General features: G+C 41.4%; 1 protein-coding gene across 4 annotated transcripts in view; it reads right to left on the bottom strand.

Moving 5' to 3' along the window:
• The window catches only part of Ptprm (protein tyrosine phosphatase receptor type M), a 799,636-nt gene that overhangs the window by 507,441 nt on the left and 279,008 nt on the right, over positions 1–13,187 (bottom strand). For all 4 annotated transcript variants that reach the window (XM_076917595.1, XM_076917597.1, XM_076917596.1 and 1 more), the window contains exon 2: positions 3,271–3,393. In XM_076917595.1, coding sequence (XP_076773710.1) covers positions 3,271–3,280 — 10 coding nt within the window. In that variant the 5' untranslated portion in view covers positions 3,281–3,393. The remainder of the gene's footprint in view (positions 1–3,270; positions 3,394–13,187) is intronic.

Genomic DNA, 13,187 nt, shown 5'->3' with positions numbered 1-13,187 from the left:
TGATGAACCAAAATTGACATTATCATTTAAATATTTACCACTTCACTGCTAAACAAGAGCAAACATGCTTTATAGCAGGTGATCTTTGACCCATTCAGTCAGACCTAGAATGGAATGAGGCTCTGGGGAGGCATCTCTATTCAGCTCACAGGACAATGCCTGGCATGAGGCAGGTGTTTAATTAACATTTGTAGAGGGGCAGCTGATTGAAGAATCGGTGAGATAATTAAACAAATGTTTGAATATTTTGTGACAAAAGTATTCCTTACTGGATACACATAGCGATTCAAGAGGACAAATAGCCTTCCCAAGTTCACAGCCATCCCCTTCATTATTCACAAAACACCACAGGAATGAATGTGGAGACTATCTCCCTCCCCCCCCCACCCCCCCCCCCGCACGTGGAAAATGTGCCTGACAAGTGCTCCCAAAGAGAAAACTTCAATTACGCTGCCAGTCCATCATCCTCCCCAATGTGCAGCTGATACTAAACAAATACACCTAGTCATTTTTCCATTTTCTGGGTCATCACACTAAAAGTATCTATCACTCCTCTGCCAGGCACTTCCATCTCCCTGCCTTTGGTTGGGTACCACTGCCATGATTCAGTCCTGAGTCACTCTGTCTACCAGCATCACCTCCAACAGACAAAGCCAAGACAAGAAGGTAAAACAACCTTTATGTGATTGAAAGCCATGCTCCCTGAGAAGCAGCAGGGTGATTTTCTCCTCCTCTACCTCCTACCCCCTGCAAGAGGGCCCAAGTCAACTTCATAATAGTTGCCTTAAGAACTATAGGCTGGAGAGATGGCTCAGTGGTTAAGAACACTGACTGCTCTTCTGGAGGTCCTGAGTTCAATTCCCAGCAACCACATGGTGGCTCAAAAACATCTGTAATGGGATCCAATGCCCTCTTCTGGTGTGTGTGAAGATAGCTAACAATGTACTCATATAAATCAAATAAATATATAAATTTAAAAAAAAAGAACTATACTTTATAGATATAGTATCTAATTTACATTGGGATAAAGAGCTTCTGCAGACAACTGTATTGTTTTTATTATATATCAGTCACTAATCTCATTCACAAGATATTTTTATTAATAATATTAAAATTAATATTTAAAATATTTTAAACACAAATTTCAAATTTTGCAAGATTTATTGTTTTAAAATTATGTGTGTGGTGGTGGGGGCTGTTTGCTTTTGAGTTTTGAGTGCAGGTATGTGGGAAGGTCCTAAGTGGGTGTCATTCTCTGGAGTTTGAGTTGTAGGCAGCTGTGCAGGGTCCTATAGGCACTGAGGACTGAACCCAGGTTTTTTACAAGATCAACACATGCTGTCAATCATTCACTCAGCCTCCTCAATATATCTGGCCTAATAGTGCAACCCTCTGGGGGAGGCTGAGGCAGGAGAATAACAAGTTGGGGTTTATATGGGGTCACAGAGTGAGTTCAAAACAAGCTTGGATAACTAAGTGAAACCTTGTTTCAAATAAAAGGATAAAAATGGTGCCCTGGAGGTGGAGGTATAGCTCAAGGGTTACAACATTTGCCTAGCATGTACAAGGCCCCAAGTTCACTCTCTAGCACTGTCCAAAAAAAAGTATTTAAGTTAAATAAATCATTATTCACTGTTTAGAACTAAAGTAGCAAGTTACAAATATTATATAGTAAGAAATTATAGAAAAATGGACCATAGTCCTACCCTAGGTACATATCCTGTGGTCATGAAATACTTCTTAGGACAAGTGCCTATGTGACACTCACAGAAATTGGCTTGCTCTGTCAGGCCAGAAGCCACAGTGCTAACAAAATATGCCAGACTCTTACTTGGATTTGAATCAGAGTCCCCAGGGTCAGAGTAGCAATCTTCATGATTTTCATTTAAAATATCCCCCAGGGGAAGATCAGGTCATACGAAACAAGCCACACAGTTACCAATCAGAGAACAGCTTATCATTGTTTTACGCTTAAGAAAACTGTTAAGGTACAGAGAACCTTACTACAGAAGTTTCAAGTTTAAATACACAAAGTTACATAACACTTGGTATTTGTCTTTAACATGTGGTTCCAGAGAGATGCTACCTGCTCGAAAAAGAGACCAAGAAATGAAACTTAGATTGGTGGTAATCAAGCAACTCCTGGGGCAGCAGTGACAGGTAAATGCTCAAGAGAAAGGGAAAGCCAGCAAAGGAGAAGGTGATGTAGGCACCCAACAAGACTCGGGAAGCTTCAGAAGCCTCAAAAAGCCACAGTACTAAAGAGATTAGGGTTCCCGACTTGGAAATTATAAGGAATTAAGGGAAGGAGAGGAAAGACCATGGTGGTCATCATAATTAACAACATTAGATTCTACCTCATGCTTTGAAGGTGCCTTTACAAGATTACACACAAAATCTAATTACCGCTGCATGTAGGCACATTAATGAAAAGCTTTATATTCATATATTTCTAAAAAAATGAGCTTTATCTGAAAACTAAATTTCAATAACAGGTTTTTAGCAGTTTGAGTCCTAAATGGCACATTCATCTGCCAATTTCAATAGTGATTCTGCAAATCTAAATCTTTAAAAGGACTGCCAAGGTCACAGCCTGAAAAGAGAGTTCCCATAAAATAGACAGGCAATGCTGTGGCTAGACCAGTCATCCTCTTTCTACTCTCCTCTCTCTCTCTCACAAAAAAAACAAAAAACAAAACAAAAACAAAAAACAAACAAAAAAAACAGAAAAAGAAAGAAAGAAAATAATTTTGACTGATACTTAGTGATATAAGTAGTTTCTACTTAGCATGAAATTCACTTCACTGTAGGGGAGAGAAAAACACACCTAAGCATTCTCCAAATGTTTTCAGGGTCGTGATTTCCCAGGACAGGAGAGCACCTGAGGCTCTGAGGCTGAGAAAGAAAGTATGCTTCAAGGTGCTAGAGTTTCATCCTTGACATTTGATTCCAGAAGAGATATCCAACTGTTCCCACATCTGCTGCTTGAGAAAGGATCATCTGGATGATGTCCACTAATTCAGTTAAAATATATCCAAAGATACAGAAAGTGGACCGTAACTAGTCTTTAAGAGAGAGATACAAGGTTTAACTCCTGTAACCAATCTTCTAATTTACACCACCCTCCCCAATTGACCAGCCAAGAACAGCACTCAGAGACAGACATGAGCTTTCACTCAACCAGTATCCAGTGACAATGTTCTATGAGTATGAAGACTCTTGAGCCACCCAACCCTATTTCAGAAAGAACACTGAAGAGCAAGGGCAAACCTGATGGCATCCATGGGTCAGAGGTCGGTTTGGTCAGGGTGTTCACCTGCTCCCAGTTGAAGTCATCGTCGTCAGCTTGACTATATCCACATGTGCTGTATGGTTCGTCAAAGAGGCAGCCACCTACAAGGGAAGGTAGAGAGGTGATATAAGTCACCAGAAGCCTTAAACAACCATCTACTTGACATGGAACAGAGATTTGACGTTTTTGCTTGGGAACTGGGGAATTTTGAACAATGTTGAACAATGTTGCTTGATAGTAACAATGCCTTACCAATATGGATACATCTGTTACTCTTTAGAAGAAGCCCAATATTGGTAGAAGACAATTGAAATAAGCAGATTTAAAATTCACATTTTCCAGATGAATGCTGAACTTAGAGAATTCATTTTGCCTTCAAAACCTTAATAGGATTCTCCTCACAGACTCAACATGTTTTTTTTGATAGAAAATTATAATTTATTCAAAAATTAAAATGAGAAATTGTTTTCCCCAAAACACCAGTGTGAGAGTAGATGACAGGGCATACCACAAATGATGAGGATGGCCTGCAAAATACCCTTCTACACCTTACACGGAAGCAGGTCTCAGCCTGTGGTTTAGAAAATTTGAGGTCCCATTATCAAAAAATAGATCATGAAGTCACTTCATAATCCACACAAGTCTTAGTGGCAGAAATTTCAAGACTAAACATCTGCTTAATCTTGGTACATGGAGTGAAGCTATTTAAGTAAGAAGATATAAAAGGCAGGATCCACATGCTCAGAAGATCAGCTGCCTGGAATCAATGCTACTCAGGTCACTGAAAGTTTCCAGTCCCACCCTACAGACTTCTAGATGCCTGTTGCCTTCCATTACTTACAGTGACGGGTCTTTGTCCAAATGATTCACAGAGGATAGTGAATGATGATACCCATCCCAACAACGATCATGAAACACCCTGCTATCCATTACATAATGAATAGTAGATGTTACATAATCAGCTGCATAATAAATGAATCCTATTAATTCAAAATATTATTTATAATTGCTGGCAGTTGGGAAGAAGTGAGGACTTATGACAAGATGCAGCTTTAGGACTATTTTGGTACTGTGCCTGCCATGTACACCTTAGAGGCAGAAGGCAAGGAAAACTGCAGTTAAAAACCAGAGACAAAATGAATTTTAAAAGCTACCTGACTCAACTTTTACCCCACCCCCACCCCCCAAAAAACCCTAAAGCAATCCTATGCCTTCAGGGACAGCTAGTCTCGGAAGACACAAGAGAAACTGCACACTTTGTATGTAGAAAACTCCCAGAACATTCTGAGAAGTTCTAGTCCCCACTCTGCCTCTTAAAGCTACATCCATTCATCTTCCTTCTGCCCCACAAGGCAATAGTAAAATTCCCAGCCCTGGCACAGAAAAACTGACAATTTGAAAGGCACTGTCATGTCCTACGTCTTAGCTTCCCCTGGCAATACATGCTCTGCTCTCCCTAATTCCTCCTGGGAGGTTTCAGACCTGTCAGTATCCTGGCAGGTGTTCCCTGAATGGTATCCCCAAAGAAAGGCACCCTGTGTTGGAGCAGAATCCAGCTGTCTTCTGCCCTTGATCTCACTCTAACAACAGGCTGGACAAGAGCCCTGGTCTATCCTGAGGGGAAAGAACACACCTTTCTACACTTGCCATCAAGGTTTTCTCCTTTTGTGTGTGTGTGTGTGTGTGTGTGTGTGTGTGTGTGTGTGTTCTTTCTGAATGCACAGGGCAATCTGCTTATCCTTACCAAATCCATCACTTTTCCATTCCAGCTCTTGGGCAGCCTTGACAGTCCTGCCACTGGCATTTGGGAATTAGTTAATATATATATACATTACAGAATAAGCAAAATTACTCACAAAATCCAAAACGCTCTTGAATGTGAAACTTCTTGCTCACTGATACAGCTCAACAAGTTCAAATACTTCTACACCTGGGTTTAGGTGATGAAGTCAAGATCAAAGGGCCGATGCACAGAAAATAATGCAAAAATCACCATCGTCAGGCTGTATGTGTGGGCCTATGAAATGGGCAGATTCTGTGGTTTGCGCTCAGCTGCAACCCCTGGAGCTCACCTTGTTATACATACCCAAGCATTTCAAACACTCCTGAACCCACAACATTTCTGGTTCCTAGCAGTTTTGGCAAAAGGCTACTCCACCCACACCTTAAGATATGATGCGCACTCTGTCCAAAGTGCCTGCATGTGCTGAACAGTGCTAGACAGGAGTGAATCAAGATACCTCAGGTTGTCCCAAACAGCCCTCTAAGATTTTTAGCTCAGTCAGCAGCTCTAGGCAGGAAATCGGTACGCTATCTTCTGAATACTTTCAATAAGTATAGTCTCAACTAAGCCTTCCCTGGGGGAACACCAAGCTCATTATCAAAGGTACAGGATTAAAGTCAAAGTTCAATCCTGGTGACAGATCATCATCATGTGTCCCTCCTCCTTTCAGTTTTACTGACTTCTGAAACAAAGTGGATGTGTCCAGCACCGGATGTTAATGACATCTTGATATTGGAGAGATGTTCAGAGACTATGTAACCATTTGGGGGGTTGGGGTGTGAGGGGGTGTCTTCTGTTGCAAGCTGTAGTTGTGACAAGGAGAATAGTTTCAACAGTGAAGATTAAACCAAACAGTACAAGTCACAGTAAAGAAGAGGAACCTCCTGGGACAACACAGACAGGATGCCCACTAACTCCTTTATCAGGATCTTAAACAGCAGGAACAGTAGAAGTGTCCTCAAGGCAACTTAAGTCTTGTTAAGGATTTGGTCTTCAAAATGAATGTTGGCACTGAAGACATAACCAGATGCTGAAGTGAGGATGGATACAGAGAAACCACAAAGCAGCATGATGCCAGTGTGAGTACAGTAACCCTTTACACAGTGTAGTTCTGACCACTTTAAAGAAAGCATGAGAGGGAAAACACATCTTTCTGGGAGGGCGCATGATCATCAAACCCTATGAAGAAGAACACTGCTGTTCATTTCCTGTTGCCTTAAGATATGTTGCCTTGTGTGTACTCTTTATCAGTGAGAGCTCATGATAGCAGAGATGACGTATTGAACTAAAACAGGAAGAGATAAAAGGAAATGATGTCATAATTGAAATCAAAAGAAAACCCCAGTTCTTGTGAGCCTGAGACAAAGGTTACAAGTGAGAGGTCAGCCTGGCGTGTACATGGTATGTTTGAGACCAGCCACAGATACAGAGCAAGACTCTACCTCAAAAGACAACAAACCAGACAGGAAAGGGGAGAGGAGTGAAGGGGAGGGGAAGGGAGGAGAGGGGAAGAGAGGGGAGGGGAGAAGGGCAATGTGTTTCCTTAAATTCAATGCAGAATTGGCATACAATAATGTTACCAAAAAAATTTAAACTAAGTATGGTGTAATATCCTCCTAAACAATAAAAACTATCTTAATTCAAGTGAGTCTGATTCAAGTAGATCTCCAAGTGACATGATTAGAAACTTGACTTTGGGGCTCAATATTTTTGCTTCTTATTATGGCTTAAAACTATAAGGCAGTTAAATGTTAATGAACTCTCTACAAATTGTGGCTCTCCAGCATTCTTTTATTCTGGCAATAATTAGGTGGCAAGCCTAGTTGTCTAGAAAGGTCACTCCTGATTTATGAAAATAAAATATTGCCATTTGCATACTGGAGGGAATTTATCTTGCCTCTTTCTCTGGGGTAGCACAAATGGCCCATTTCACCAGCAGTAATAGAAAATAATTACCCCATAAGGTATAAAGAAGGTGGCCTACTTTTACTCCAGAAAGACATTTAGAAGGTTTCATATCCATCTGAATCATTGTGCCAGATAGACAACAGAGCCAAAATAAACTGCCACAGGCTGTAGTCAGAAGCTGTTTTGCCAGAATAGCAAGATGGTTCAGTGGATAAAGGAACTTGCAGTACAAGCCAGACAACCCAAGTTCGATCCCTGGAACCTGCTTAAAGGCAGATAAAGTGATTTTACAAAGTTATCCTCTTACATACATGTGCACGCTGTGTTCACAAATATGTGTCAAGCTCACACAGGCATGAATTATTAATATATTTACTTATTGAGGTGGAAGAGGTAGCTCAGCAGTTAAGAGTCCCTGTTGCTTGTCCAGAGGACCTGAGTTCAGTTGCCAGTCCCATATGGCAGCTCACAACCACATGCAAGTCCAGGTCCAGGGATCTGATGCCCTCTTCTGGCCTCTGTGGACACCTGCACAAAAGCGGCACATACGTAGAAATGAACCTAAAAATAGACTTCCTCTGACTGTATCCTGCAGTCATGGCACCTGGATCCAGCTCACATGCATTTACAAACCAAATCACTCTCTGCTTATGCTCTGAATCATTTCCACCCTCATCTCCTCAGCTTTGTGAACAGCAGCCCAGACCTACTCACTTCATCCCAGAGAGATTCAAATATGCTATCAAAGCCTCTAAGGTTTGAGGCAAACTCTATTACCTGAAGCTGACTGGATAGGTTGAAGTTTTAAAGCAATATGCAGTCTGTGAGAGTTCCTCCAAGCTGGCCAGAGAGCAACCTGTGATGTCCAACATCCTCTACCAGTTACAGGCACCAATTCTTCAAAATGGGCAAATGCCTGCTACAGTCTAAGGGCAATGGTTTTGTGTCTATTCCTCAAATCCAGTGTGAGTCTTTTGTCTCAATATGTTGGATTCAAAGAACTTATCTTATAACATGAAAGACAGGTGCATTTAATGTCCTCTGGTTTAATTGTTTTTTTTTTTTTTCTGAAATCCTAGAGGCAAGCACCAGTAGCTTTCAAATTCCTGTGCCAGCCATCAGCTTTAACTACACTTAACACTGCTTGCTCTATGAAATGCCTATCCTGTCTAGACCATGGTTCTCAACCTGTGGGTCGCAACCCATTTGGGGAGTCAAATGACCTTTCCTCAGGGGTCACCTAAAACCACCAGAAAGCACAAATATTTACATTATGATTCATAACAGTAGCAAAATTACAGTTGTGAAGTAGTAACGAAAATAACTTTATGTTTGGAGGTCACCTACAACATGAAGACATGTATTGAAGGGTCACAGTGTCAGGAGGATTGAGAACCACTGGTCAAGACATTTTACCTACATTTCCTGTCCCAGTTGGCAAGAAGTTAAAATTTCCTCTGGGGGAGGGTGTGGCATGAAGAGTGCAGAAAGAAGAGGCACATAGTCTTGCTATGTGCCTAGTAGGGTCCTTAGCACAGCAAAGAGGGACCCTCTCTAGTGCTGATATCTCTGACAGTAGCTTGTCTGAGAGCCCACTCCAGGACCTCTGCAGAGGGCCCCAGTGCAGCACTGTTATATACAGCTTGCACTGGCCTTGAAGGTCTACAGGTTTCCTTAAAGGTCTACAGATACACACTTGCAAAGACTCCCTTCAATCACTAGCCCTGCCTGCCAGGGCTTAGCTCCATGTCTGGGTTTGGTTGGGGTTACTCCACACTCTGCCATCCCTCACTCATCAGAGCTCTCCTTTTCCAACAATGCAGAGTAGTCTCTATATGCCATGTCCCACTTTCCAGCCTGGTGTTATTTCTGCCTTCTGAATGGACCCTGACTGACCACACCTACTTTTACAAATGGCAGTTGAGTGTGATCAAATAGCTCACCCAGTTACCCTAGTTTCAGTTCATAGCCAGCGGCTCAACCAGGGTCTACATGCAAAACTCGGACTCTCCTCAGGAGGTGCCTTTCACAGACCTCTCTGAAGCCACTCAATACTACACTGATTGTTAATAGCCTGCGCTGTAAGACAGCACCAGAAAGCAAGGCTTCTAAGAAGAAAATACGGGACAATTCAATGTCCGTTTTATAAGCCTGTGAGATAAACACGCATCCTGAACTGTTCTGCTTGGAACTGGTAGAACTGACTTACAGACTGGAGCTGTGCTTCTTAGGATTGTAATTGCAGTCCATTTAAAGTTTCTTTGTGGAAGACTGTGATACATTTTATCCATTTTTTTGAAATACAGAATGACCCCGTTTAAGGCAGGCTTTATCAAATGCATAAAAGACTATTTAATGGGTCTCTCCGTGAAGAAAACATATTTTTAAAAAAATACTAAAATACTCCTCCAAAGAATAATGTTCAGGGTTCTCTTCCCCTGAAACACACAAAACTGCAGGCAGTTGTACCCATTTATTCCAATCTTGAAAGACACATAGCTATAAGCCATGCAATTTAGAGCATAAGTGAAGAGTAATCTATAGCAAGAATAATTGTTTTAAGAGTTAGAGAAAAAGTGCCTGTACCCACGTGCCAGAGCCCTGGCCTTCTTCATTTAAATCACACTGACATTGACATTTAATTGCCTGCTAAACAGTAAAAGTATATGGTGCCTCTGAAACTTTGTGACTGTGCGATGATGTTTAGTGGTTCAGACACCGAGCATTACAGAAATGCTCTCCGACGTAATTTAATCTAGCAAGCAGTTTTCACACACTGCACAGGCATTTAAATGGCTAACGCGACGCTCTATTGTGAAACATGCCATGTGCCTGTGGATGTGTTTTGCGTGGCGCAGAGTGAATGAGATCATTTCCAAAGTTTCCATGGCTTATTACTCTTACCACAGTCTTCATTTCCTAGCTATCTTTGAATTCCTAATATTTAAACAGGCTGGGTAGCAGAAAGCCATAAAGTGTTTTAATTTTATTTTTGTCCTTATCGATTTTTTAAAAAAATCTTTGGTTTTTAATGGTTGGGGTCATTATTTATGTTTCTAAATCCTCCAATGATTTCTGACTTGTCTCCGTTTTCCTCTATGTAGATATGTTCCTAGTAGAGCTGCTACTTGGTTTGAGCAAACCCACTCCCAAGAACTTACTGTGCAGTTGTGAATCTACCTGGTGCTCCTGTCCTCTACACGGTAGTTCAGACACTGCACTGTGAACATCATCTGGCAGTCTCTGTCTTAGATACAGGACAGAGAAATGGAAACACTGTCTGGGTAAGAAGAAGATCCTCTGTTCAAGATTGATTATGTGATCCCCTGGATCACTTTGTGTCTCAGGTTCCCACATTGGAGCAAGGATTATGAAGTAGGTCCCAGGGCCAGCTGCATCTGTAGGACCCAGAAAAGAGCACACGTTTCCAGGCTGTACCTCAACTCCTCAATCAACACTATGGCTCTCAGCTATTTGGGCTTTATCAAGCTTCCAGTGACTCTAGTATAGACTGTTTAACAATCATCTCCTAGAATAACACATTTAACTAGAACTCCTGGGACCAGCCTCAGGGATCTATAGCTTTTAAATAGGTCCCAGAATAATCTAATCACTAACCTATTTTTAAAAAGACTGCTCTAGATTAGTAGTTACAAATAGTTTAAGAAGCAAGTTTTGGCGGGCTAGAGAATAATAGCTCACTGATAGAACACTTACTGAGCAAGAGGAAGGTCATGGGGTCCATCCTTAGGACTTACAAAAAGGGGACATTGTTTTCTTTCAAAAGTCATATCACACTATGTTTGTTATTTACAAGTTTTGTTTGCATAGTGCAGTACATATACAAGTATAACAGCATGTAGGCAATGAACTTTTAAAAGTATTACCAGAAAAAGTTGAAACCCGAATATTTTTATGCCATAAATAACCAGACACACTATATTCTTCCAAAGGACCTGAACAAAGCTGTTTGGTCATCACAGTTCTTACTACACTTATGAGTTTAGTCATAAACACCTCACACATGAAAGACAATAAAACATCAGGGCTGGCTCAAAGATCTAAACCCTGTGTTCTCAATCCCTGTTAGGATATCCTTCATCTGTTTTTTTTTTTTTTTTTTTTTTTTTCCTCCTAAGTGGATCCTCTCAACAAGTAGAAGATGATCATGCTGAAAACAAATGCAGGAAATTAATAGCAGGCAGGATTTCATCCAAGCCCAGGAGCACTGCTGCCTGCTTGCTATGATTTACAAATCTATCTCTTGATAACTTTACTAGCATACATTATTGTCAGAAGAGCCAGATAAACTAAATCCAGCCACTCAATCATGCTTGCTAAAAGTGCATACCTTAAGGAACACAGCTCTATCCGTTACGATCACTGAGCAGGATCAAAGTACCAGGAGAAGGTACATGCCATTTTATGTGTTCTCTTGGTAGTATAAACCCTTTATTCTAGTTTCCTATAAGTAGGGGAATGGCTAATAAAACATAGCGTAGGCAACTTGTGCAGATGAATGGGCTGAACTGGGATCAGGGAGGCAGGTTCCGAGAAGTTCCGGATCTATCTATAACAGGTCTTGCTCACTGTCTTAGATTCTAGACGTGAACAGCCCTCATATCAAATGTTCATTTGACTTCTGTGAATTCCAGGATGCCAAGGGAAGTAGGTGGTAGAGAATGAGTGTGCTTGGTCCGGACGTCCCAGACCCCCAGAAACCAAGGAATGCAAAGAATGACCTGTCACTCTTCCTGACCACCCCCACCATCCTTCTCCCAACTGGCCTCTGTTCCTCCATCCCCATGCTTGACACAGTGAGGCATCTCACCCCCTTCAGGGTAACTCTCAGGTCTAAAGATCTTGAGCTTTACTAGTGTGACAAAACTTCCTGTCACCTGATTCTAATGCTCATTTCAGGACATAACTGTGTCTTTCAATGCCAAGGGGGACCTGATGTCATTGTTGAAATGACTGTGATGTCTTTAGTCTTTGAAGTTCCTTGAAGGATGTTTTCACGAATGATTATGAGCAAAACTGAGAGTCTACCTTTTGTGGGATACATAGCTCTAACAACTATTATTAGCTGCCGTGGAAATGGAGAAGGTTAAACTTGTTGGTACATGACAAAGTGTGGCCACTGATTCAAGATAGTTATTACTATATGAGGCTCACAGCATCTTGAAGAGAAACATCAATGAACAGTTCTTTACATTGTTTATAGTGATTGGGGTCACTTAGCTCTCTGCTTGGCATCTTGTGATCCATGTGGCTTTCTTTAGGTTTCCCCAACCAGCCCCTCATCCCTCCTATACTATGGTTTGAGTCTCAACCTAGGTCTATACTTCAGTACATTTATTGACCTTTAACTGCCCATGGGAAAACATTTTAATTTTATCATGTAACACACATTGTTGGTTTTGTTAATTTGGGGAACAGGGGACATAGCTAGGTGTGTTGAGTCCATCTACCTTTTTTGATTCTTACCCCAGTTTCCTTTTAATCATACATCTAATAATTTTTGGGAGTCCATAGATATACCTCCAGTGACTGTGAAACGGTCGAGTACTACTCACCTGTCATCTATTTGCACACACTGCCCTTGCATTCACGGTGTGCATTCTACTTCCAAGGCCTAGTCTGAATATTCTTATCCATTCTTCAAATCCCAGAGTAGAGGCCACCTCTATGAGATCCCTGTTGCTCATGCCATCTCACAGATAAAATCTGCCATCCCTTCCTGTCAACCATGGCGACAAAGAACAGATCATTCTGGTATTCTTACAATAAATAGTGCCATGCTGGTCTTTCCTACCATACTGCAAACAGCTAAATAGGAAAACAAAAATGTTCTGCTCATTTCTGTATCACTAATTCCCAGTCTCAGAAAATGTTTGATCTCATTAAATACTTAGAATTATGGGAAGTTTTTAGGACAAAGATGAGAGCAGAAATCTATTGGTCTTCTGTCTGTGGCAGGAAGGGAAGACAACCCAAGTCACTGAACACCAATATGTAGGCCATGCCAATGGAAGAAGTCTTCCTAAAGTTCCCTCTCTTTTGATGTGACTGGGGCCATCTTCCTCCCTCTCTCAGTCCCACACCTTCCAACTGGAATTAGGTATCAGTCATTAAATCATGCACTGGGGAGGAAAAGAAGGGATAGCAGAGGAGACAGACAGAAGGTGAAGATGAGAATCTCAG

This window comes from Arvicanthis niloticus, chromosome 21 (genome assembly GCF_011762505.2).
Source record: "Arvicanthis niloticus isolate mArvNil1 chromosome 21, mArvNil1.pat.X, whole genome shotgun sequence".
NCBI lineage: Eukaryota > Metazoa > Chordata > Mammalia > Rodentia > Muridae > Arvicanthis > Arvicanthis niloticus.
The sequence above is the reverse complement of the archived record's forward strand: the minus strand, read 5'-3'. Positions and strand labels throughout refer to the sequence as shown.